Genomic DNA, 27,632 nt, shown 5'->3' with positions numbered 1-27,632 from the left:
TAAACAAATTCTCTTTGCAATATTCCTATAAAGTCTTTTAAAATCACATAGGAATACTGCTCAAAAAAAACTAGCATCAGCTTCTGCTTTGAACTTCATATAATGATAAACTGAAAAGTTTCAGGCAGGCTGTTTTAAGACTAGTTGTTAAAACACTCCTTCACTTGATGTTTCTCACTTATGTAAAAGGTTTGCGGAAAATGTTCACACCTTCTTGCACAGAAGTTATCCCATATATGTTACGCTTTTGGAGAAAACTAACATGGGGATATTCCAACTGTTTAAAGCCAAAGAATATGCTGCAAAGGAAGGATCCATTTCTTCCTCCCTGCAAAAGCCCATCAAGTTTCTCATTTAACTCTAAGAACTCCCCTGAACTTCTGAACCTTATGCTTAAGAAAGGACCACTTTTGAAAACTCAATGTATAGTCAGGAGAATAAGGCACAGTCTTTGCAGATGTGTGTTTATCCAGTAAGTCTTTGTTAAGATTCTGAAAGTAGAAACAAGTGACTACAGTGGACGGTGTTTCTATAAAGATGTCAACCTCCTCCCTCGTGTGGTAGCACACCATAAAGACTGCTGCTTAGCTTTCTTCTGAAGCTGCAGCATTTCTTCAAGCTTGTTTTTGAAACTTTTTCTTTTCCACTTCTACTATACATATCTCACTGATATGTAAAAATATACAACTTAATGAAAATATTTTAAACTCCCACTTATCATACATTTGCATTACTGATGTCATCAACAGTGAATCAGAAGGAAAGTCCTACAGTCTTCTTGACAATGGTCTGCTTACAGCTCCAAAGCTTGAAAGAACCCGCTCATTAATCCATTAATGTTTGCCACATCCAGAGTTACTTGGAGAGTTTTTAGCCCTACTATACTTTCCTTTTGAAGTCGTGGCATAACCAAGCCAACCAGGTCTTCACTTAAGCCTTTTTTTTTCTTGTATTTTGTGAGAACTCTGAAGGTGTTTTCTGTAGGCTTTAGATTTTATTCAGTTGTATAATTAAAGACTGAATTCTTTATTTGGAATGAAATATTCTTGTCTTACATAGTAGGTAATAAAAATGAATAACGTATACACATTATTAACCATAAATGAAAAGAGAAAACCAGTGCAAAATGCGGCAGACAATACATCTCTAACATATTGCAAAGGCTCATATCGGGACAACACTACTTCAGGAAAGTGCCAGCAAAATGGTGAATGTGTGAAAACAAAGAAAAATATTGTGTTTATAGGGTGCAAAAAGTTTCCCAGAATCTGACAGAACCCATGCATCTCTGCACCCAGAATACACTTAGAGAATAATTTAACCATGACAATAGGGACTACAGAAAATGGTATATTGTGTATAAACCTGGCCTCTCTAATCGCCTCCTTATGTGCCTGGAACATCTTGACGTTGTTCATGTTCGACTGCCAATATTTCACATATCCTCCGTGGTCTGCTGTCAGCATCCACATGTCATTATGTGACCAAGTCATGGCTCTCACTGGGCTATCATGAGCCTGTGAAAATAAAAAACATTTATAAACGTCATATCAAAGACTATACGATGGAAGGCAATGATCTGTCCAATTTTAAGTTTTAAAAGGCCAATAACACAGAATGATGCTACCATCTGATGATTACTGTTACCTGTAATATTGTTTCAAAATTGAAAGTGAGTCCATTCCACAAGGTGAACTCCCCACTAGAAGCTCCAGTGACCAACCTTCTTCCTTCTGGAGTCCACTGGGAAAGAAAAAGACATTATACAAGGTCACAAATCCACAACCTTAATTCACTTTTAAAACACTCAGAAAGTCTTTATAAAATATCTAACAATTGGCATTAAGTGGACAATACTTTCACTTCAGAATATGGCTCAGATTTATAAGCAAATACTTAGCCAGAAAAGAAATTAACACAGTCCAACAAAAGCTCTAGCACTTATTTCATTAAGTAAATTAAAAAGAGTAAATGCATTACAATTACCTGTTAAGTTACACACACCTAGGCACCCTAAAGAGCATTTCAAAACAGAATATCTGAAGATCTACTTTTTCTAGAATACATGGAAGATCAACGTATTATTTATTAATAACATCATCAGTCACCAGAAAAACTCAAGAGACTGAATGAGTGAAAGACTGGGTTTATTACAGCTGCTAGTGGACCATTCAGGCAGACAAGTTACCAGTGTTTTATGAAAATAACAAAACAGAACAGTATAACAATAAATATCAATTTAAGGAAATCAAGGCTATCAAATTTTTCCTGGAAACTAAATGAATAACACATATAAAGTTCTCCTTCATTCACAATATCAAGCAGTGACAAGTCTCATGCTAATCTAGTATCAAACAAAAAAAAAGCAATACAACAGAGGCATGACTAACAGTACCCCAGTATTTCAAGTCACCATCTGCATTCTGAAGGAATCTGTGGCATATGCTTATCAACTCAAAACGGAACGTACTTTTTCTTTTATTTTCAAGTTTCTATGACAGATTACACACATTTTCCATAGATGTAAACACAAGAAATATCAATACAACAATCCTACATTCCCCTGTAAAAAGTGTGACACAGGGCTGAAAAATACAAGGGTGCTTATAGGATGAGACATACGAAATCAAGTTTATTTGGTAAATTACACGGATACACATGACAAGTCAGCCTTTTACTGCTTACCTGAAGATCATGATTTTGATGATGATTTAAAAAAAACCCTTCTACTTTCCTAGTTTCTGTTATCTGCTATGGATCCCAACTCGGTAAAGACTACAGGCTACCACACTGTAGACGCAGGACCCACAGTCTTTATGTCTTTAACACCTGTAATCTGGACTTCTCTCCACTATGTGCAAATTTCCTAAGACCTTATAGCTTGATTCCCAAATGAGCAATTTACCCATCTAACGAGATACACGGAATGCTCAGATTCTATTCACCTCAAAAAGGTTTTCTCTGTTATGCTAACAAGAAATTAAAATTAGCTGCACATCATACTCCTTTTACCAAATCCTCTGCCATACAAAAAATTACACTACAAATTGGTTGGCTCTACTAACACAAAAGCCATTCAAATCACGTTCCTTTTCTAATGTTTTCTACTGTAATAGGCCTCTGAAACAAAGAGGAGGCCTGACTGTCACATCTGTATGGAGCTGAAGCCAGCATCTCTTCCAGCCCTCTCAGTTCGCTGGGCTGTCTATCACACCTCTTTAATAAGAAGACCTGCTTATTTTGCTCATTTGCCACAAATGTCTTTCCTCTGTCCCATTATTTTTTCAATTCTTATTCGCTCAAGTTTGCCTATTAACTATCTTACATTTCTGGACTTGATATACTGCTAACCAACAAATACTTTCTTACTAGCAAAACACATACACAAAAAGATGATACTATTATCTATAGGAATATTAGCTGGATGCCTGGCAAACAGAGATGGGAAGACTTCCTTATTACAAACCCTTCAAATTTTAATAATCTGAACCACGTCAATGTACTGTTTATTTTAATACAATATTTTAAAAATTTTAGCAAAAATGTATTGAGTACCCACAATGTACCTTCACTGATGACAACTATGGCCCACCACTGGACTTCAGCTCTTCTTGGGTGTTTCCCTTCCTAGTAACCCTAAGAGTTTTGACTCACCCTGAGATGCTGTTCTCTAAACTGCAACAGAACATTGCTCTTCAACAGCAAGTCAGACACCTGCTGCAATATAGATCCACGGCCAGCTCAGAGAGAATTCTACAGAAATTGCAACATAAAAGCAATCCAAAAGTACTACCTCACTAAACTTGGATATAAGAAATAACCTGGACATTCCAAAATAAAAACAGAAGCAATACACTGATTTTTATCCCAGTTATAAACTTTAAACAATGCTTCATTTTCTTTGTCCTATTAAATAGATTTGCAGGCTAATTTTTCAAAATTAACTTTTCCAAAAAGTATCGAAATAGAATACTTACCCTGACAACAAATACTGGACATTTTACTTTATTTGTTGACGTTCGGACAAACTTTGTTGTTACTGCATTCATAGGATTATTCAACATCCCAATAGGTGGAACCAGCTACAAAAAAAGAAAATTATATTTAAAGAGCTTTTGACATGGTACGGTAATTATTTCAACATTTAAAGACAAATTCAGGACCATACAGGACAGTATTGTAATATATTAGTCTATAGTAATCAAATGAAGAAAATGAAAGTACAGGCAAGTTAAATGCCTATTCTTTATTACTAAATAAAGAATAAAATCAAGTGCCAGATTTCCCAAATTACTTCTCTAAGTCAACACACTTAAACATATTCATTAAAAGCAAGGTTTAAAATGAACTTCTCTGTTATAAAGACTCTTAGGCAGTGCAGCCTTTTGCTGGACATTGCTTTAAGCCCCAAATCAAAAGTTCATCCATTATCAAATTAAAAGAAAAATTTAAATGCATGTTAAAAAAAAAAAAAACATGGTTTATGCAGATACACTATCCTTTCAGGAATGTTTTAATTATTAAAAAAAATGTAAAAAGAAAAGTCTATATTTAAATTAGAGATCTCGTAGTTCCTAGGTCTAAGCAAAGAGGTTTATATTAAGCTAATATGACATATCTTATACTTACATCATTATAATAACCTGCATCAGGCTGAATTGCTCGCATATCTCTCTGGTCTCTTTGCCATATTCTATTCTGTTAAAAATCAATCAATCAATCAATCATCAATCAATTAATCAATATATAGTCTAATTATACTCAACTAGAAACTTACAAAATGTAAGCTGTCATCAAATGGGGAGAAAGAAGAATAAAACTTCTTCACCATGTTCTAAAACATAGATAATAGTGTGTATCTTAAGAGATTTCCCCCTTTTCCTACTGACATTGCTTAGAATTTCCTCTCTTTGCTCATATTATGCCCAACCAATCATCCAAGATGCTGTTGACCCCAACACATTCTCAGAGACAGACATTCCCAATTCCTTCAAATTCCTCAGCACAAAACAATTCCTCTTATCCTGGTCTTGGTTTTCTTAACTCCTCCCAAACTCTCTTAGTCTAGTTTTTCAACTGAAACATCTGAAAAAGCCTAAGTCTACCTTTACCTCAGAATGAGTATTTTTCTGCTAAGTCCCTGCAACACAGTAAGCAATCTGTCTCAGGTAATGAAAAGCAGACAAATTTTCTTCATAGGAAGCAAAACAGACCAAAACCCAATTACAGTGGAGATGGTAATAAAAAGCAAATCAGAGACTTAAAAAAGGTTAAGATAAATAAAGAACTCACAGGGCAGATCTGTCAAGCTGACCCAGGCTTAGGTAGACCCCTACTCTGCCTTCACACGCTGTATTAGAGTTTCACCCGAGAAGACTGTAGCAACCCTCTAAGTAAACAGAGGCCCTTTCCTTGAGGGCCTTGGAGAGCCCAGCGTACTGGACATGCACATCACTATTCTGAACACATGTTCTCGCACAAATATCCTTATGCTGGTAATCTCGACATTTTATATGCACACCAGTTTAATAACTGAAACAAAAGTACTCTCTTCTGATATATGTTGTGAACCTTTAGAACAAAGTGTATTTTTAAACTAGAGTCTTTAAAATTTTTTGAGATTATTCGTGCATTCAGAGGGAAAAAAAAAAAACCCACCCAGTACTCTATTTAATTGAGGTTACTGGCCTCATTTGAAATGTTATTTCATCCTCCTAACGAAAAAAAACACAGGTATACTCATTACCCTACATTTTAAAACTTTTCTTCTTTTTAAAAAACCAAAGTTTGGTCATCTAAAGCCCATTAACTGAACTTACCTCCAAATACTTAATTACAGATGGATTATAGTCTATGGTTTTTCGGTTTACTGCTTTTCTCATTCGTTTTCCATCAAAGGTAAGCTGCTGCATTGCTTGCTGCTGTGCAAAATCTGGTCGCTTATAGAACAGTTGTCGAGGTGCCTGGTGTTGGAACCTTGGCATATGGAAAAACCGCGGAGGAGAACCAATTTCTGTAGCCATGGTGATATTTTCGTTCTATGACACCTGGGAAAGGAAAAAGTACTTTCACTACAAATATGTCAGCACTATAACACTACCAGAAAACATTTTTAAATGAACTTTTTTTTTACATTCCTGTACCTTTTTCTAATATGCACCATTTCTAGCTTTTAGTCAACCTACAATAGTTCATTACAAAATGAACTATTCGACCTAATGGCAGAAACCAGTTACAATTTGAAAAAAGGTCAATTCACAGATTAAGTGCTAGTATTTGTTGTAGGGGTTTCCCTGGTGGTCCAGTGGCTAAGAATCCACTTGCGATGCAGGGCACACTGGCTCAATCCCTGGTCCAGGAAAATGTCATATACCATGGGACCACTAAGCCCGTGAGCCACAACTACTGAGCCCACGCTCGAGCCCAAGGACCGCGCCTACTGAGCCCACGTGCTGCAATCACCGAGACCCACGCACCCTAGAGCTGTTCTGCAGCCAGAAGCCTGAGTGCAGCAACGAGGAGAGCCCTGCAGGCCCCAGCTAGAGACAGGGCCTGCAGAGCGACGGGGACTCAGCTCAGCTCCCCAGACAGGGGTGGACAGACGGTTTATTGAGTGTTTGCTGTGAAATTTAGCCTGGTGGAAGGAAACGTCTGTTTTTAAGAGTTTGGGGCAAGTGTATTTTGTACGTGTAGGGTGGCTAAACTGCAGGGGGAAGGTAGGTATAATCATTGAGAACTGTTCACATTTTAAAAATGAAGTTTTCATCACGTTTGATAATAAAACAGATCATTTTAAGTTTATTGTAAGATCCTCATTTTATACAAGTCATTAAAAAAAACTTAAGCTTCATTTCTATCCTCTTAAATTTCTTAGGACGAGTATAAAAAGTAGAATAAACTATCTTATTTTATATGAATACTAAAAGTATGTCTATCTAATTTTAGGCTCAAAATAATAACCACAGAAACGTTATTTCTCAGTATGTACATCTACATTTCCATACAAGTAATATTAGGCTAACATCTGAAGAAAAAAACGTTAGGGGCTTAGTTTTTTAACTTTAGAGCTCTCCAATTAAATTTACATTCCAATAATTCAAATGTGCATGAATTAAAAACACATTTCAAGCACAAAATCAATCACATCTGATTTTAAAAATCAGATCATGAAAAATACATAAAGGGTATTAGCATTTCTGCATTTTTATTACAAAAAGAGCAATGACTATTTTTCTATATTCTTACATTTGCCTTTCTTAATTCAAGACACTAAATTAAGGACCTGAAAATAAATTTGTGATTTCCTCTGGATGAAAATCAGTACTGCTTAACCATCTGATAATGGTAACAGAAAGGACATGGAGGAAGAAAGGTGGGAGTGGGGAGATTAAGTACTGACTCTCACGATACCAAAAATAAATAGGAACTTCCCTGGAGGTCCAGTCATGTAAGGGACTTGGGTTTACTCCCTGGTCGGGGAACTAAGATCCCATATGTCTTGGGGCAACCAAGCCCATGTGCAGGAACAAGATATGCCCATGTGTCGAAACGAAGACTCAGCACTGACAGACAAACTTTTGAAATTAAATGAATTTTTCTTAATTTGAGAAATAAAACATGTTGTTGTGGTTGTTGTTTTTCAGTTGCTAAGTCATGTCCAACTCTTTTCAACTCCATGGACTGCAGCATATGAGGCTTCCCTATCCTTCACTACATTCCAGAGTTTGCTCAAACTCGTCCATTGAGTCGGTGATGCCATCCAACCATATTATCCTCTGCTGCCCCTTCTCTTCCGGCCCTCAGTCTTTCCCAGCATCAGGGTCATTTCCAGTGAGCTGGCTCTTGAAGTTTTGGAGCTTCAGCATCAGTCTCTCCAAAGAATATCAGGGTTGATTTCTTTTAGGGTTGACTGGTTAGATCTCCTTGCAGTCAGTCCAAAGGACTCTCAAGAGTCTTCTCTAGCACCACAGTTCAAAAGCATCAATTCTTCAGAATTCAGCCTTCTTTATGGTCCAACTCTCACATCCACACATGACTACTCGAAAAATGATAGCTTTGACTATATACACTTTTGTCAGCAAAGTGATTCCTTTGCTTTCTAATTTGCTGTCTAGGTTTGTCATAGCTTTCCTTCTAAGGAGCAAACGTCTTTTAATTTAATTGATGCAGTCATCGTCCACAGTGATTTTTCAAGCCCACGAAAATAAAATTTGTCACTGCTTCCACTTTTTCCCCTTCTACCTGCCATGAAGTGATGGGACCGGATGCCATGATCTTAGTTTTTTGAATGCTGAGTTTTAAACCAGCATTCTCTCTTTCTTCTTTCAACCTCATCAAGAGGCTCTTCAGTTCCTCTTCACTTTATGCCATTAGAGTTGTCGGGAGAAATAGCAACAGCCTCAGATATGCAGATAATACCACTCTAAATATGAGGCTGCTGGTATTTCTCCCGGCAATCTTGATTCCAGCTTGAAGTCATCCAGCCTGGCATTTTGCATGCCTGTACTCTTCAGAGAAATTAAATAAACAGGGTGACAATACACAGCCTTCACATACTCCTTTCCCAGTCTTGAACCAGTTCATTGTTCCATGTCCAGTTTTAACTGTTGCTTCTTGACTGGCATACAGGTTTCTCAGGAGATAGGTACAGTGGTCTGATATTCCAATTTCTTTGGAATTTTCCAAAGATTGTTGTGTTCCACAAAGTCAAAAGCTCTAGTGTAGTTTATGAAACAGAAGTCAATATTTTTCTGGAATTCTCTTGCTTTCTCTATGATCCAACGAATGTAGGCAATTTGAACTCTGGCTCCTCTGACTTTTCTAAACCCAGTTTGCACACCTTAAGTTCTTGGTTCGCGTACTGCTAAGGCCTAGCTTGAAGGCTTTTGAGCATTACCTTGCTAGCACGTGAAATGAGTGCAACTGTACGGTTGTCTGAACATTCTTTGGCACTGTCTTTCTTTGGGACTGAAATGCGAACTGATCTTTTCCAGTTCTGTGGCCACTGCTGAGTTTTCCAAATCTGCTGGCATATTGAGTGCAGCACTTTAACAGCAAACCTTTGAGGATTTTAATTAAACAGCTCAGCTGGAATTCCATCATCTCCACTAGCTTTGTTCATAGCAAAATAATAAAACATAAATGTAGTATTATTTCCACTACTCTAGAACAATTCCAGAAGACCCTAACAAATGTTAATTTGTAATGAGCTGAGACAGGGCTTCCCTGGTGGCTCAATGGTAAAGAATTCGCCTCTAAATGCAAGAGATGAGGGTTGGATTCTCTGAATTGGGAAGATCCCCTGGAGAAGGAAATGGCAACCCACTCCAGTATTTTTACCTGAGAAATCCCAAGGAAAGAGGAGCCTGGTGCACTATAACCCATAGGGTCACAAAGAGTCAGACACAACTTAGCAACTAAAGACAACAGTGCAATGAGTACCATTCTGTCTCTCTTTTCAAGCTGTGTGTGTATGAATTAAACAGACTGCAACTGCCTCAATAGAGCTGGTGAGGGAATCTGTTTATTCAGCTATCCCATGAATCCAATTCAGTTTCAGCATCCAGACTTCAACTGAAGGCTTTAATTTTGATGCCTCTGTCAATAATTCTAAAAGAATGCAGCTTTGGTAAGTATACTTTTAAATTACTATTTTTTCACTTTATAATCATCAAATTTCTAATTTTATTAAAATAAAATTATCTTAATATTCTAGTTTCTATTATTTCTATCAAATGAGAATAAAGATTTTTACACAGATGAAAAGAGGCTTAATTATTCAATCAAAAAAACAAGGGAATGAAGTGCTGACATATGCAACAACATGGATGACTCTCAAAACCACTACATAAACAAAAGAAGCCAAAGATAAAAGGTCACATAATATATGCCTTCAGTTCAGTTCAGTCGCTCAGTTGTGTCCGACTCTTTGCGACCCCATGAATCACAGCACGCCAGGCCTCCCTGTCCATCACCAACTCCCGGAGTTCACTCAGACTCATGTCCATCGAGTCCGTGATGCCATCCGGCCATCTCATCCTCTGTCGTCCCCTTCTCCTCCTGTCCCCAATCCCTCCCAGCATCAGAGTCTTTTCCAATGAGTCAACTCTTCGCATCAGGTGGCCAAAGTACTGGAGTTTTAGCTTTAGCATCACTCCTTCCAAAGAAATCCCAGGGTTGATCTCCTTCAGAATGGACTGGTTGGATCTCCTTGCAGTCCAAGGGACTCTCAAGAGTCTTCTCCAACACCACAGTTCAGAAGCATCAATTCTTCGGTGCTCAGCCTTCTTCACAGTCCAACTCTCACATCCATACATGACCACAGGAAAAACCATAGCCTTGACTAGACGGACCTTAGTCGGCAAAGTAATGGCTCTGCTTTTGAATATGCTATCTAGGTTGGTCATAACTTTTCTTCCAAGGAGTAAGCGTTTTTTAATTTCATGGCTGCAATCACCATCTGCAGTGATTTTGGAGCCCCCCAAAATAAAGTCTGACCCTGTTTCCACTGTTTCCCCATCTATTTCCCATGAAGTGATGGGACTGGATGCCATGATCTTCGTTTTCTGAATGTTGAGCTTTAGGCCAACTTTTTCACTCTCCACTTTCACTTTCATCAAGAGGCTTTTTAGCTCCTCTTCACTTTCTGCCATAAGGGTGCTGTCATCTGCACATCTGAGGTGATTGATATTTCCCCCAGCAATATAGGCCTTCATGTATACTCAAATCCAGAAAAGGTTAACACACAGTGACAAAAGCGCATTAGTGGTTGGCAGGCAAAGGGAAGAATGGGAATGGAGCTTCCTTTGATGATGATGGAAATATCTGGAACTAGGCAGAGGTGGCAGTTGCACAACACTGAGAAAACACTGAGTAGCACTGAATTGGACACTACAACGGTTAGGACAGTGAATTTTATGCTATATGACTTTTACCTCACTTAAAAAATAGGGGTTTAGTCCACTGGAAAAAAATTTCATATGGAGTAAAGGGAACACTGGCAGGCTACAGACCATGGAGTCACAGGAGTCAGATCCGGCTTCGTGGCTAAAGCACCGCCACAGATGAAGCGGCTACAGGAAGCTGACGGTATTAAGGTGGGTGATGGGCACACGGATACAAAGCACTAACCAAGAGCCAAACCTACGATCTGCTGTACAAAGATGAGAAAATATTTGAATCAATGCTGAAGTCAAATGCAAACCAAACCTAGGATCTACTGTACCAATATGAGAAAATTTTGAAGTCAATGCTGAAGTCAAATGCAAGCCAATCAATATGTTGTTACTAACACTTTTAAATAATTCACTTGTTAAAGCTAGAAAAAAAAATATTACTCTTTCATTTAAGACATCACAGGTACTTCCTGGCAGTCCAGTGGTTAAGATCCATGCTTCCAATTCAGGGGGCCCAGGTTCCATACTTCGCTGGGGAACTAAGACCCCACATGCCACGAGGTATGTCAAAAACAAGACTAAACTAAACACAGTTCAGCTCACTCAGTTGTGTTCAATTCTTTGCGAATCCATGGACAAATAGATATAAAGCTTTCAAAAAGATTTTACAGAGGGTGGGAGAAAATATATTTCCATTTACTGATCTGTTGATAAAACTTGTTCAGAAAAAAAAGGCCTTGGAGAAGGTAATGGCAACCCACTCCAGTACTCTTGCCTGGAAAATCCCACGGAGGGAGGAGCCTGGTAGGCTACAGTCCATGGGGTCGCAAAGAGTCGGACACGACTGAGCGACTTCAGTTTCACCCACAATAAACACTTTTAAAAAAAAAAGAAAAGAGAAAAAAAAGGCCTTTCACTTTTCCGTGAATGGTCAAGTACCACTTGTGTTCTAGAAATAAAGGTCCAGCATGAAGAAAGAGAGAAAAAAAAAAGTATATTCCAAATCAAAATCCAGCCCTAAAATAAAACATAAACAAACCTCCTGACAATACAGTAATCAATCTTCATAAATGTCTTAACACACATCAGCATCACTTCATGCAAACCACTATAACTTGTCCAAAGTCAAAAACAAAGCCATTCAGTGGTTGCTACGAGCTGAGGTGTGTCCTTCACAAATTCCTATGTGAAGTCCTAACCTCCAATACCTCAGAATATGACTGTATTTGGAGATAAAGCTCTGATCCTTATGACTAGCACCCTAATCAGAAGAGGAGATTATGATACAGACATGCACAGAAGGAGAGCCATGTGAAAACAAGGGAAGACAACAGCCATCTACAAGTCAAGAAGAGAGGTCTCAGGAGAAACTAACCCCCTGCTCACATCTTAATCTTAGACTTCTAACTTGCAAAACTGTGCGAAAATTGTTTTCTGTTTAAGCCACCCAGTCTATAGCACTTTGTCCTGGCAACCCAAGCAGATTAACACAGAGTCAGAGCAAAGCACCTAGACCTCCTGATTCTCCTTCAACATGGGTTGCCAAAAGATGCCTACAATAATGATATAACAGCTCTCTTTGATTGCAACAGCAGAAAACATGATACATGAGGTTAACACTGAGTTAGAAAGAACCAGATAGAAAGAACCATCAATCAAATCACTGAAACTATGCTTTCCAAGCTTCACTCAGGAGACTGTAATTCAAGGAACCATATAAATAACAAAATACAAAGAAAGAAGAGCTTTACCTTTCATAAAAATAATTACTGTAATTTCTACTCATTGCATTATTCACATTTGAGCTACACTAACAGAAACAACAAATTTAAACTAGTAGTCAGGGTCGTCCCCAAAGCGTATTTATCACATATCTGAGGTGGAGCATGAGGGAGAGATAGAGGAAATGGGGTAGGGGGAAGGAGGTTGCAGGCAAGACAGAAACTGAGGTAGAATGAGAACAAGAAATTTGTGTATGATTATTAAATACATACTAACAATAGAACCAAACTGCTTAGGAAAAAAAACACTCCACCTGAAACACTGAATTCCTCATCTTTCTCATACAGACTAACCTTCAACATTTCAAGGAATCGGCACAATTTTACCAAGTGCCTACTTTTTATTGTACCTTGCATCAGGTACAACATATTGTTCTGATTCAACGAATATCACTCCTAAGTTCACAGAACAGATTTCATACTTTGTGGTGTCTGGTCCCCACCTCTATTTTTGGCAAATACAAAGACTCCTGAATCCACAAAAGTAAGCAGCTTCAAGCTTTCTCCAAAATTAGGCAAGTCATGCAACTTCTCTGCATCTGTTTTCTCAACCTGGACAACAAGTTTAACGCAGATAACTCCAAAGATACTTTTTGCTCAAAGATATTATTCTGTATGAAATATATTATTCCTTTAGCCAATGTACTGATTAGTCTGTGAACAAACTGGAATACCCAGACTTAGTTCTCAAATGCTTGTGCATGCAAATCCATACAAGCATTCTAATTCTGCTTCTTGTCCCAACTATTACAGAATAACCTCTTTTTTAGTCTTAGTCATCTGATTATCACCAAGATTACAGATGAAGATAGGGAAAACAAACAAACGCCCCTTTTTTTGGCCACACTGCACAGCATGTAGGATCGTAGTTCCCTGACCAGTGACTGAACCATGCCTCTTTCACTGGAAGGCAAAGTGTTAACCACTGGACTGCCAAGGAAGTCCCTACACAAATGCTTTTCTTAAAGAAGTCATTACAAGTTTCACTCTGAACTGTGCGAAACAATAACTCATTTCACTGAGACTAACGTCTGATTAAAGTAATAAAAACTATAAAAAATGTAAAAATAAAAACTGTATAAACAAAAACATGATCTGAAAGGATACATGCACCGCAATGTTCATTACAGCACTGTTTACAACAGCCAAGACGTGGTAGCAACCTAAATATCCATCAACAGAGAAATGGATAAAGAAAACGTGCCATACAGACAATGGAGTATTACTCAGCCATTATAAAGAGTGAAATAATGTCATTTGCAGCAACATGGATGGTCAAGTGGGCCTTAGGAAGCATCACTATGAACGAAGCTCATGGAGGTGATGGAATTCCAGTTGAGCTATTTCAAATCCAAAAAGATGATGCTGTGAAAGTGCTGCACTAGACATGCCAGCAAATTTAGAAAACTCAGCAGTGGCCACAGGACTGGCCCCCATCCTCCCCCAAAGAAAGGCAATGACAAAGAAGGCTCAAACTACCACACAACTGCACTCATTTCACACGCTAGTAAAGTGTGCTCAAAATTCCCCAAGCCAGGCTTCAACAGTATGTGAACCGAGAACTTCCAGATATCCAAGCTGGATTTAGAAAAGGCAGAAGAACCAGATGTGAAATTACCAACATCCATTGGATCATTGAAAAAGCAAGAGAGTTTCAGAAAAACATCTGCTTCACTGACTACACCAAAGCCTTTGATTGTTATTTATTGTTATTATTCCACAATAAACCATGGAAAATTCTTCAAGAGATGGGACCAGACCACCTGACCTGCCTCTTGAGAAATCTGTATGCAGGTCAAGAAGCAACTGTTAGAACTGGACATGGAAGAACAGAGTGGTTCCAAATCAGGAAAGGAGTACGTCAAAGCTGCATATCGTCACCCTGCTTATCTAACTTATGTGCAGAGTACATCATGAGAAATGATGGACTGGATGAAGCACAAGCTGAAATCAAGCTTGCCGGGAGAAATATCAATAACCTCAGATATGCAGATGACACTACCCTTATGGCAAAAAACAATGAACTAAAGAGCCTCTTGATGAAAGTGAAAGAGGAGAGTGAAAAAGTTGGCTTAAAACTCAACATTCAGAAAACTAAGGTCATGGCATCTGGTCCTATCACTTCATGGGAAATAGATGGGGAAACAGTGGCTGACTTTATTTTGGGGGGCTCCAAAATCACTGCACATGGTGACTGAAGCCATGAAATTAAAAGATGCTTGCTCCTTGGAAGGAAAGTTATGACCAACCTAGACAGCTTATTAAAGAGCAGAGACATTTCTTTGCCAACAAAAGTCCATCTAGTCAAAGCTATGGTTTTTCCTGTGGTCATGTATGGATGTGAGAGCTGGACTATAAAGAAAACTGAGCACCAAAGAATTGATGCTTTTGAACTGTGGTGTTGGAGAAGACTTGAGAGTCCCCTGGACTGCACCTAAAGGAGATCAGTCCTGAATATTTATTGGAAGGACCGAGGCTGAAGCTGAAACTCGTGTACTTTGGCCACCTGATGAGAAGAACTGACTCATTTGAAAAGACCCTGATGCTGGGAAAGATTGAAGGCAAAAGAAGGGGATGATAGAGGATAAGATGGTTGGATGGCATCACTGACTAAATAGGCATGAGTTTGAGTAAACTCCAGGAGTTCGTGATGGACAGGGAAGCCCGGCGTGCAGCAGTCCATGGGGTCGCAGAGAGTCAGACACGACTGAGCAACTAAACTGAGCGACTAAACTGAACTGAACTGTCACAGAACTTGGGAGTTTTCTACAGCGGTTAAAAAAAAAAAAAAAAAAAGACCAATAACAAAACGAACATTGTATTCTCTCTTGGATGTCCAATCATTGATAAATATGAATCCTGAACAAGTCAGGAGACATTATACTGAGACCATTCCATTAAAATAAAACAAACAAGAAGGAAACTGTTTAAGTAGTTTACAAAAGTTCACATGATTCTGGACTTGTGGACACAGTGGGGAAGGGACAGAGTGGGACAAAAAGAGAAAGCAACATCAACATATATACACTATTAGCTGTAAGATGGATGGCTGATGAGAACGTGCTGCGTAGCACACAGAGCCCAGTCTGGCGCTCTGTGATGACCTGTAGAGATAAGATGAGGGGAAGGAAGGGAAGCTATGGGAGGAGGAGAGGTATGTACAATTATTGCTGATTTGCGTCGTCATACGGCAGAAACCAACACAACACTGTTAACATTTTAAAAATATATTTACATTTAAAAATGGGGAAAAAAATAAAATCAACTCTCCATTAGAAAAAAACTTCACATGACTGTATCTTGTTGGTAACTAAATATGACATTAAAAATCAATTTCAGTTAATCCCCAGTGTAGGAGTTTTCCAACTTTTATTGCTTTCAGCCTCAGGTTTAACTGCACAATACTGTGCACTTACTTGGGGTAAGCAGCTTTGGTTGTATACCTAGGTACAAGGCTACTGAGACATTTTAGTGGGTATTGCACTGGACCAGCTTAGTGAATGTTTCCTGATACTGTATTTGGGCTTTTGCATTCAGTTTTCTGTGCCATTTTAAAGGCACAAAAATATTAAAAATAACTTTAATGCATATGACCACAAATCTGTCTACTTAATTAGACAGTACAACTTAGTATTTCAAAAGTGTGATTCTGGGATAAGGAACCTGTACCATCAACTGTTTTCAATGGAGATAAAGTCAGTGGTTATTGGATGTGTTTTTCCCCCCTTGTCATTACCACAGAAAGAGGGTTTTCCCATTATTAGTTTTTAAAACTGAATTATACATTATCAACTGTTCAAATCAATAAAAACTAAGCAAACAGATTCTTACTGGATTACTGAATCATCTTTGCACAAGTAAACAAAACCTATGCCTCAGCTAAGGTAACCATAAAGTGACCTCCCAAATTAAATTAAAGACAAAGAATTCAAACATTCAAGGATGAGCTGAAGTCAGCAGTTCCTAAGGTTAGACTTTAAGGCTCTCAACTTCATTCTGATTTGATAGTATGGGATATGAACAGCTGAGAGTTTTAAAAACTTCTAAGTGATACTTTAGTGTGGCAAAGTTTGGGAACCACGGAACAAAATAACTTAGATAGCCTAGTTATAAAACAGCTGCTTTGCTTTTTTTAAAAAAAAACCCATTCTCAGCATCTTGCGGGATGTTCGTTCCACAACAGGAATTAAATCCAGGTCACAGCAGTGAAAATGCCAAGTACTAACCAATAGACTGCCATAGAATTCTCTGAAAGAGTTTCTTTACAGTAGCAAATTCTTATTTCAGGGCTCCTTTACTCTTAAAAATTGAGGCTTCCTTCCCACCCAATTTTTGTTTATTGTGGTATTTATAACTGTAGATACTTACCATATTAGAAATTAAAGAAATTAAAATTTAAAAATTAGAAAAATTCAAAGTATTTAACCTATTTTAGAACAAACATAAACTCATAATAACTATTTTCCCTTCACCAAAAACAACCAGTGAGAGACGCATTGTGTTTACATTTCTGCAAATCTCTTTAGTGTCTAGCTTAACTGAAAACAGCTGAAATCTCATGTCTTTTTCTTTAAGTTGGACCTTTTTAAAAAAAATTATTTATTTTATTTTGGCTGCACTGGGTTTTTGTGAGGGCCTTTTGGAGGGCTTTCTCTAGCTGCGGTGTGTAGGCTCTGGAGCATGGGGTCTGTGGTTGTGGCGCACGAGCTTACTCGTTGCTTCGAGGCATGTGGAATGCTCCCGGGACCAGGAGACAAACCTGTGTCCCCTGAACTGGCACGTGGATTCTCATCAAGTGCACCACCACAGAAGTCCTCTTGTCAGCTTTTGTATTCAATCTGTTACAGTACGTTACTTAAAGTACAGGGAAAATGTCTGGGCACACAGAGATATATATTAGGAAACAGGAAGAAAATTATAGGTACTCTTTGATATTCCAACAAAACTTGACGAGTGATAGTTTCTTAAATATTAACTATAGTGCAACATCAATAAGCTTTTTGTACTGTTATGTTAAAATACACTGGTTTATTTTTGCACTTTGAAACTTTAAACCATGGGTGATTTTACAACATCATTCACTGATCACTTGGAAAGCAATGGTTCCACAAAATTCGATTATTTCATCTGTCACACTTCTTATAAAATATATGTAATTTTTATTACAATCATCACTGACCTCATCATTAAAACTACTAACTACTGGGAAAGTCAACCTCACAGACACAAGTTTTCCAAAACTGTAATTCTTGCTTGAAAACTAAATTTTTATCACTGGCAACAAATACTAACAGTTGTTTTCCCTGAAGCAACAGTCTACTTACATTCATCATCAAGAAAAATATTTAACATATACTCAAGAAGTCTGAATGCCACAGCTCATTACCCTTTCCATTTAAATTTAATACTCTATATACCTTTTAAAATTATAGTTGATTTACAATGTTGTGCTAATTTCTGCTATACAGCAAAGTGATTCAGTTATACATATACATATATACATGCTTTTTAATATTCTTTTCCGTTATAGCTTATCACAAGATACTGAATACAGTTCGCTGTGTGATACAGCAGGAACTTGTTCATACAGTCTATATATAATAGTCTAGTCTGTATCTACTAACCCCACACTCCCATTCCATCCCTCCCTCCCCCTCGGCAACCGCCAAGTCTGTACTCTCTGCCTGTGAGTCTGTTTCATAGGCAAGTTCATGTGAGTCATAAGTTAGAGTCCACAGAAGATACATATGGTATTTGTCTTTCTCCTTCTGCCTTAGCTTCACTTGGTATGGTAATCTCTGGACCCAGCCATATTGCTGCAAACAACATTCCTTTTTATGAAGAAGGAGCATTCCACGCTATACACGCACCCATCTTCTTTATGCACTCATCTGCCTATGGGCACTTAGGTTGTTTCCATGTCTTGATTACTGTAATGTATGAACACAGGGGCTGCAGGTACTTTTTGAATTATAATTTTATCCAGATAATACGCCCAGGAGTGGAATTGCTGGATCTATGGCAACTCTATTTATAGCTTTTTGAGGAAGCTCCATACCATTTTCCCAGAGTAGCTGCACTAGTTTTTATTCCCACCAACAGCGTAGGAGGGTTCCCTTTTCCCCACACCCTCTCTGGCATTTTTTAATTTGTTCAGTTCAGTCACTCAGTTGTGTCCGACTCTTTGTGACCCCATGGACTGCAGCACGCCAGGCCTCCCTGTCCATCATCAACTCCCAGAGTTTACTCAAACTCATGTCCATTGAGTCAGTGATGCCATCGAACCATCTCATCCTGTCATCCCCTTCTCCTCCCGCCTTCAATCTTTCCCAGCATCAGGGTCTTTTCAAATGAGTCAGTTCTTCACATCAAGTGGCCAAAGTACTGGAGTATCAGCTTCAGCACTGGTCCATCCAATGAATATTCAGGACTGATCTCCTTTAGGATGGACTGGTTGGATCTCCTTGCAGTCCAAGGGACTCTCAGGAGTCTTCTCCAACACCACATTTCAAAAGCATCAATTCTTCGGCGCTCAGCTTTCTTTATAGTCCAACTCTCACATCCATACATGACTACTGGAAAAACCATAGCCTTGACTAAACAGACCTTTGTTGGCAAAGTAATGTCTCTGCTTTTTAATATGCTATCTAGGTTGGTCATAACTTTCTTTCCAAGGAGTAAGCATCTTTTAATTTCATGGCTGCAGTCACCATCTGCAGTGATTTCGGAGCCCCAAAAAGTAAAGTTTGACACTGTTTTCAACTGTTTCCCCATCTATTTCCCATGAAGTGATGGGACCAGATGCCATGATTTTAGCTTTATGAATGTTGAGTTTTAAGCCAACTTTTTCACTCTCCTCTTTCACATTCATCAAGAGGCTCTTTAGTTCTTCTTCACTTTCTGCCATAAGGGTAGTGTCATCTGCATATCTGAGGTTATTGCTATTTCTCCTGGCAAGCTTGTGCCTCGTCCAGCCCAGTGTTTCTCATGATGTACTCTGCATGTAAGTTAAATAAGCAGGGTGACAATACACAGCCTTGACATACTCCTTTCCTGATTTGGAACCAGTCTGTTCTTCCATGTCCAGTTCTAACTGCTGTTTCTTTACCTGCATACATATTTCTCAGGAGGCAGGTCAGGTGGTCTGGTATTCCCATCTCTTGAAGAATTTTCCACAGTTTGTTGTGATCCCCACAGTCAAAGGTTTTGGCATAGTCAATGAAGCAGATGTTTTTGTGAAACTCTTGCGTTTTCAATGATCCAATGGATGGTTGGCAATTTCATCTCTGGTTCTTCTGCCTTTTCTAAATCCAGCTTCAACATCTGGAAGTTCACGATCCATGTACTGCTGCGAAGCCTGGGTTGGAGAATTTTGAGTAGATTTTTTAATGAAGGCCAGCCATTCTGACCAGTGTGAGGTGATACCTCATTGTGGTTTTGATTTACATTTCTCTAGTAATTAGCAATGCTGAGCATCTTTTCACATGCTTATTGGCCACCTATGTTTTCTTCAGAGAAATGTCTATTTATATCTTCTGCCCATTTTTTTGACAGGGTTTTTTTAAATATAACTTTATTTTACAAATTAATCCCTTGTTGCTCACATCATTTACAAATATTTCCTTCCATTTCATAGGTTGTCTTTCATCTTGTCTATGGTTTCCTTTGCTATGTAAAAATTTGTAAGTTTGAATAGGTCACATTTGTTAATTTTTGCTTTTATTTCTACTGCCTTGGGTGACTGACCTAAGAAAACATTGGTACAATTTACATCAATGAATGTTTTGCCTATGTTCTCTTCTAGGAGTTTCACAGTGTAGTCTCTTATACGTAGTCTAAGACATTTTAAGTTTTTGTGTGTGATGTGAGGGTATGTTCTAACTTTATTTATATGAAGCTGTCCAACCTTCCCAACACCATTTGCTGAAAAGACTATCTTATTCCCACTGTATAGTCTTGCCTCCTTTGTCAAAAATTAACTGACTGTAGGTGTGGTGGGGGGGGCTGTTTCTGGGCTCTCTGTTTTATTGATCCATATATGCTTTTGTGCCAGTATCATGCATGCTGTTTTGATTACTATAGCTTTGTAGTATTGTCTGAAGTCTGGAGGGTCATTTCTCCTGCTTGGTTCTTTTCCCTCATGATTGCTTTGGCAATCCCGGGTCTTTTATGGTTCCATGTAAACTTTAGAATTCTTTGTTCTAGTTCTGTGAAAAACATAATGGGTGATATGACAGGGATCATATTAAATCTGCAGATTGCTTTAGGCAGTATGGCGATTTTAACAATATTAATTCTTCCAATACAAGAGCATGGGATACCTTTTCCTATCTCTGAATCATCTTCAATTTTTTAGTTTTCAGCATATTAAGCCTTTCACCTTCCTTTTTTCTTTAAAGCAGTTTTTAGCTCCACAGCAAGTTAGCAGAAAGCACAGAATTCCTAGACACACAGACACACAGTGCCCCTCCCCCACAATATTCAGCATCAGAGTGAAAGTTAAAACCAGTGCACCAACATTAATGCCTCACTGTCTCTCAAAGCCCGAAGTTTCTATGAGGGTTCATTCTCAGTACTGTACACCCTATGAGTTTTGAAAGACTATTCAGATTGGCTTCCTTCACGTGGAAATATGTATTGAAACCCCTCTAGGTCTTTTCCACAATAGGTTAGCTGTTTCCTTTCAGTACTAACATTCCATTGTCTGGATGGATCACATTTATCCACTTACCTATCAAGTATAGCTTGGTTACGTAAGTTTTGGCAATTATGAATAAAGTTACTGTAAATATTCAGATGGAGGTCTTTTCTATGCACTTAAATATTTTTAACTCATTTGGTTAAACTCCAAGGAGTGTGATTACTGGGTCCACTGATAAAGCGTCTAATTTCTTTTGTAAAACAACTAACAAACTGTCCAGAGTGGCTGCACCATTTTGCATTCCCACCAGCAGTGAATGCAACTTCATGTTGCTCCATATCCTCACCAGCTGTTACTTTTTTGCTATGAACATTCACAGTAGTTTCTGTGTGAACATAAATTCTCATTTGTCTTGAGTAAATATCTAGGATTGAAACTACTGGGTCACGTAAGTTTAACTTTATGGGAAACAAACTGTTACCCAAAGTGGTTGTACCATTTCTGCATTCCCAACAGCAATGTGTAAAAGTTTCAGTTGCTCTCTGCTGTGTGCTCAGTAGCTCAGTCCTAGCTACATCCTCACTAACACTTGGTATATAGTCGGCTAAGTGGAGGACAAGGTTGTCTTGCTTCTTAATCATTCCAAAAGTTGAGAAGTAGTAAAAGACACACACACGGGCTTCTCAGGTGGTTCAGGGGTAAACACACCCACACCCACCCACACCCACTCACACCCACCCACACTCACACCCATGGGCTTCTCAGGTGGTTCAGGGGTAAAGAAAACACCTGCCAACGCAGCAGACGGGGGTTTCACTCCTGGTCGGAAGATCCCCTAGAGAAGGAACTGAAAACCCACTCCAGTCTTGCCTGGAAAATCCCACGGACAAAGGAGCCTGGTGGACTACAGTCCATAGGGGTGCAAAGACGCAAACATGACTTAGCAACTAAGCAGGCATATGAATAAAGCTAGGTCTATGACTTCGGTTGCTTCTGGTCGTGCTGGTCTTCACTGCTATGCAAGCTTCTCTGTAGTCACGGTGAGCAGGGCTACGCTGTGGCTCGCAGGCTTCTCACTGCAGTGGCTTCTCCTGTTGTGGAGCACTGATTCTCGGGTACATGGACCACCTGGGGAGTTGCAGCTCCCAAGCTCCAGAGCACAGCCTCAAGAGTTGTGCTTGGCCTTAGTTGCTCTGCTGCATATGGGATCTTTCAGGACCAGGGATCGAACCCATGTATCTCCTGCATTGTCAAGAAGATTCTTTACCACTGGGCCACCAGGGAAGTCCCAAAAAGTAGCATCTTGCTGAGGTTTAATTTGCATTTCCCTAGAGACTAATGATGTAGAAGTCTTTTCAGGTACTTACTTGTCACTCAAATCTTTTCAGCAGAGCTTCTGTTCAAATCTTTTGCCTACTACTGTTAAAGTGGATTGTTTTCTTTCCTTCTTTTACTTTTTGGCCCCACTCGATGGCTTGTGGGATCTTAGTTCCTCAACCAGGGATTTAACCCAGGCCCTTGGCACTGAGAGCAGGGAGCCATAATCACTGGACTTCAGTGGGACTCCCTGGGGCTGTTTTCTTAGTGCTGAGTTTCTAGAGAGTTCTTTCAACAATCTACAAACAAAATCTTTATCAGATATGTGATCTGCAAGTATTTTCTGTCAATCTAACACTTTTCATTCTCTCCATTTCTTTCAGAGTAGAAGTTTCCATGTTAACTAAATCAAATTTACCAATTGACTTTGTGCTTTTGATTATATCTAATAAGTCTCTATCTAAGTCAAGGCTACAAAGATTTTTCTGTTTGCTCCTGTGTCAATTTTACTGTTTTACATTTCTCAATTATTCTGTAACCAATTACAAAAAAAGACTCTTTTTTCTACTCAACAGCCTTTTGCATTTTCCAGAGGTCTACCTTGACACCCTGATTACTCTAACTGTAAAAAACGCCTTGAAATTAGCTAAATTTCATATCAGACTCTCCAACGATGTTGTTCTTTAGCAAAAGCCTTTTAGCAATCCGTGTTTCTTCGTCATTCTATGATTTTCTAAAAGCAGCTTATCATTATCTACAAAAAATGTCTCTGAGGTTCTGCTCTGGTGGGTCAATCTGAGGAGAAATTACACCTTAATGTCTAGTCTTCAAAACCACAAACAGGTAAACTCTCTATAACTGGACCTTCTTTAATTTCTTTCATCAGTGTTTTATACTTTTCAGCTCAGAGATCCTGCACACACTTTGCCAAACTTACATCTATTTTTTTGATGCTACTTAAATGTTAACCAGTTTTGACATGATTTCATTGCTGGTATACAGAAACACAACTAATTGTATAAATTGTCTACATATGCTGAATTCTTACTAAACTCACTAGTTCTAGAAGCTTTCCTGCAGATGTCTTGGGGATTTCTGCAAAGACATTCAAGTCATTTGCAAATAGAGGCAATTTTATTTCTTCTTTTCTGTTCTGAAAGTTCTCTGTACTTTTTTCTTTCCTGTCTTATTGCATTGTTCTAAATTTTAAGGGCAAAAGCACTGTCTTTCACCACTAAAGTATGTACCACTAAATATGACATTGTGTTATGACACTCAGTTGTGTCCGACTCTTCATGACTCCATGGACTGTAGCCCTACCTGGCTCCTTGGTACATGGGATTTGCCAGGCAAGAATACTGGAGTAGACTGCCATTTCCTTCTCCAGGGACCTTCCTGACCTAGGGATTGAACACAGGTCTCCTGCACTGCAGGCAGATTATTTACTGTCTGAGCCACCAGGGAAGCCCAAATATGACCTTAGTCATAAACTTTTACAGTTGCCGCTCATGGGTGAATGATGCTTCCAAGGTGGTGCCAGTGGTTAAGAATCCATCTACCAATGCACAAGATGCAAGAGACAGGAGTTTGATTCCTGGGTCGGGACGATCTCCTGAAGGAAATGGCAACCCACTCCAGTATTCCTGCCTGGAAAATCCCATGGACAGAGGAGCCTGGTGGGCTACAGTCCATGGGGTTGCAAAGAGTTGGACACGACTGAGCATGCACACATTTCAAGATAAGAGAAAATCCCTTCCATTCCTTCCGTGGCATGCCAGAATGCAGTTTCTAAGAATTTTTAGCAGGAAAGTATGAAAAACTGTATCAAATGACTAACCTCTACAAAGACTAGCCTATTAATATGATAAATTACCCCTAACTGATTTTCAAATGTTGAGCAGCCTTTCATTTCCAGAATAAATCCCATTTAGTCATGACTTACTATAATTGGCTATATGTGAATCACTAATATTTTGTGACTTTTGCATCTGTGTTTGCAAGGTGTACTGATATATTTTACTTTCTTGTATTTGGTTTTGTATTTGGTTTTATATTAAGCCTTATATACTGAGGTGGAAAGCGTTTCTTCTAACATTTCCTGGAAAAGACTATAAAACCTGTATCATTTCCTCTTTTTTTTTTTTTTTAAATTGGTTGCTGGCATGCCAGATCTTAGTTCCCCAACCAGTGATTAAGCCCATGCCCTCTGCAGTGCAAGGGCAGTCTTAATCACTGGACCACCAGTAAAGTCTATTATATCCTCCTTAAATGTTTCATGAACTTCACCTGTAAAACCAACTGAATCTCAAGTTTCCTTTTTTGAAAGGATTTTTAACCAAGAAAAAGATGTATTTCTTTCAAACATATGGGCTACTCAGGTTATTTATTTCTTCTTGAGTAGGTTTTAGTAGTTTGTCACTGGAATTGATCATTTTCACTCAAGCTATCAAATTTTAGGGCACAGAGTTTTCCTAGTGTTCCCTCACTGTCATTCAATGTCTGTAAACTCTGCAGTGATAGCCCCTCTTTCATTCCTGATAGTTCATTTAGGCCCCTGCCCTCTATACTTGCCACACTTCTCTATGAACAGCCTGTCATTCTTTCATGTAAAAAATGGGTTCCATGGGGAAAAGTGAGTATCATCATTACATAACTTGCCATCAAGAGAAATGCCATACTTTCCTAAGTGGGAAAAACTGCTTTATCCATACTTCTCCTTTCATTACACAGTACGTATCTGTCTGCTCAGGCTGCCGTAACTACCACAGACTGAAAGACTTACACAACAGAAATTCACTTTCCCACAGTTACGGAGCTGGAAATGTGAAACCAGGGTACGAGCACCGTCCGAGTCCCAGGGAGGGTTCCCTTCTGGCTTGCCAGCAGCCACCTTCCTCCTGCTTCCTCATGGGGCACAGAAGAGACAGGAAGCTCTCTGATGTCTCTTCCTGTAAAGACACTAATCCCACTACAAAGGCTCTACCTTCACGATTTCATCTAAACCTAAGGATCTCCCAAAGGCCCTATCTCCAAATGTCATTACACTGTTTCAACATACGAATTTCACAGGGACACAATTCTGTCCACAGTACACTACACGGTATTTAAAAACCAACATTCAACAACTAACATTTAAATAAATGATTTTTACTGCTTGCCAATGCCATACTTAAAGCTTTCTTCACTTTAGCTACCAGTGTAAGGAGACAGTAAATATAAACTGACTACTAACACAGCTGGCGCCACTGCCTTGAATCATGTTAAGGAGTCAGCATTTTTGCCCATTACTGCCTGTTATACCAGAATTGCATACGTCAATATAGAAAAAAAGCCTGGTAATAGCTTGTGTGCTAAGTTGCTTCAGTCATGTCCAATTCTTTGCATCCCCACGGGCTGCACCCCACCAGGCTCCTCTGTCCGTGGGATTTTCCAGGCAGGAATACTGGAGTGGGGGTGCCACATGCTCCCCTCCAGGGGATCTTCCCGACCCAGGGATCGAACCAGAATCTCTTATACCTAACCTGCATTGGCAGGGGGGTTCTTTACCACTAGAACCTGAGAAGCATTAGTAGTTCTGACTTCTCTTTAAGAACTCACCATTGCCTTACAGAGCTGAGTTCAAATAACTAGCATAGAAAAAAATTTTATAAACTGCAAAAATTATTAGGAATTTACAGTATTCACATAGTACTCACAGCAGACAACTAATACTAAAAAACGGATCCATTCCTAATTCCATTTTCAAATTCACTGATGAAAATGATCAAGTTACACTTTTATCCGATGAAATAAACCTTAGAAGGAAACAGAAAGTCCTATAGGATCTAAAAAAGAAAAAAAAAACTAAACTCGGTTGTGATAAAACAAAAAATAAAGAAAGCCGGCTGTTTTATACTATAAGTGCACTCGTCTTTTTATAGGATTATATCACTTACAGACAAATACACCAGAAATATTATCAGTGATGACCTCGGGGAGGGAATTAGATAACTCGGGATAAGAAATTTAGACTATGCTCCCTCTAAGTTTTATAGGGTCATGTCTTGTATTTAGAGCTTACATTTTGAGTTTATTTGCATATATGATGTGAGAGAATGTTCTGATTTCATTGTTTCACACACAGGTGTCCAGCTTTCCCAACACCACGTGAAGAGACTGGCTTTTCTCCAATGTATATTCTTATCTCCTTTGCTGTAGATAATAATTAACTGTAGATGCATGGGTTTATTTCTTGGCTGTCTATTCACTCCCACAGATCTATCTTGTATGTGTTTCTGGGCCAGTAGAATACTGTTCCGACTACTGCAGCTCTATAGTAGTGTTAAGTCTGGAAAGGGTACACCTCCAAGCTTTGTTCTTTTTCCTCAGGATGGCTTTGGCAATTTGGGGTCTTTTGTGGTCCCATAAACTTTAGGATTATTTATTCTCAATCAGTTTAGTTCAGTCGCTCAGTCGCGTCTGACTCTGCGACCCCATGAATCGCAGCACGCCAGGCCTCCCTGTCCATCACCATCTCCCGGAGTTCACTCAAACTCACGTCCATTGAGTCAGTAATGCCGTCCAGCCATCTCATCCTCTGTCATCCCCTTTTCCTCCTGCCCCCAATCCCTCCCAGCATCAGGGTCTTTTCCAATGAGTCAATTCTTCGCATGAGGTGGCCAAAGTACTGGAGTTTCAGCTTTAGCACTAGTCCTTCCAAGGAACATCCAAGACTGATCTTTAGGATGGACTGGTTGGACCTCCTTGCAGTCCAAGGGGCTCTCAAGAGTCTTCTCCAACACCACAGTTCAAAAGCATCAATTCTTTGGTGCTCAGCTTTCTTCACAGTTCAACTCTCACATCCATACATGAGCACAGGAAAAACCATAGCCTTGACTAGATGGATCTTTGTTGGCAAAGTAATGTCTCTGCTTTTTAATATGCTATGATGGTCATAACTTTCCTTCCAAGAAGTAAGTGTCTTTTAATTTCATGGCTGCAGTCACCATCTGCAGTGAT

General features: G+C 39.0%; 1 protein-coding gene across 12 annotated transcripts in view; it reads right to left on the bottom strand.

The window, feature by feature from the left end:
- Positions 1–27,632, bottom strand: part of WDR33 (WD repeat domain 33) — a 114,510-nt gene that overhangs the window by 55,579 nt on the left and 31,299 nt on the right. For all 12 annotated transcript variants that reach the window (XR_009599577.1, XR_009599578.1, XM_004004489.6 and 9 more), the window contains exons 2-6: positions 5,820–6,047; positions 4,630–4,698; positions 3,978–4,082; positions 1,648–1,743; positions 1,366–1,517 (exon numbers count right to left, since the gene is read on the bottom strand). Coding sequence is in view for 10 of the 12 variants with exons in the window: in XM_004004489.6 (XP_004004538.1) it covers positions 1,366–1,517; positions 1,648–1,743; positions 3,978–4,082; positions 4,630–4,698; positions 5,820–6,023 (626 nt within the window). In the remaining 2 variants the exon portion in view is untranslated. The remainder of the gene's footprint in view (positions 1–1,365; positions 1,518–1,647; positions 1,744–3,977; positions 4,083–4,629; positions 4,699–5,819; positions 6,048–27,632) is intronic.

This window comes from Ovis aries, chromosome 2, assembly GCF_016772045.2.
Source record: "Ovis aries strain OAR_USU_Benz2616 breed Rambouillet chromosome 2, ARS-UI_Ramb_v3.0, whole genome shotgun sequence".
Lineage (NCBI taxonomy): Eukaryota > Metazoa > Chordata > Mammalia > Artiodactyla > Bovidae > Ovis > Ovis aries.
The sequence above is the reverse complement of the archived record's forward strand: the minus strand, read 5'-3'. Positions and strand labels throughout refer to the sequence as shown.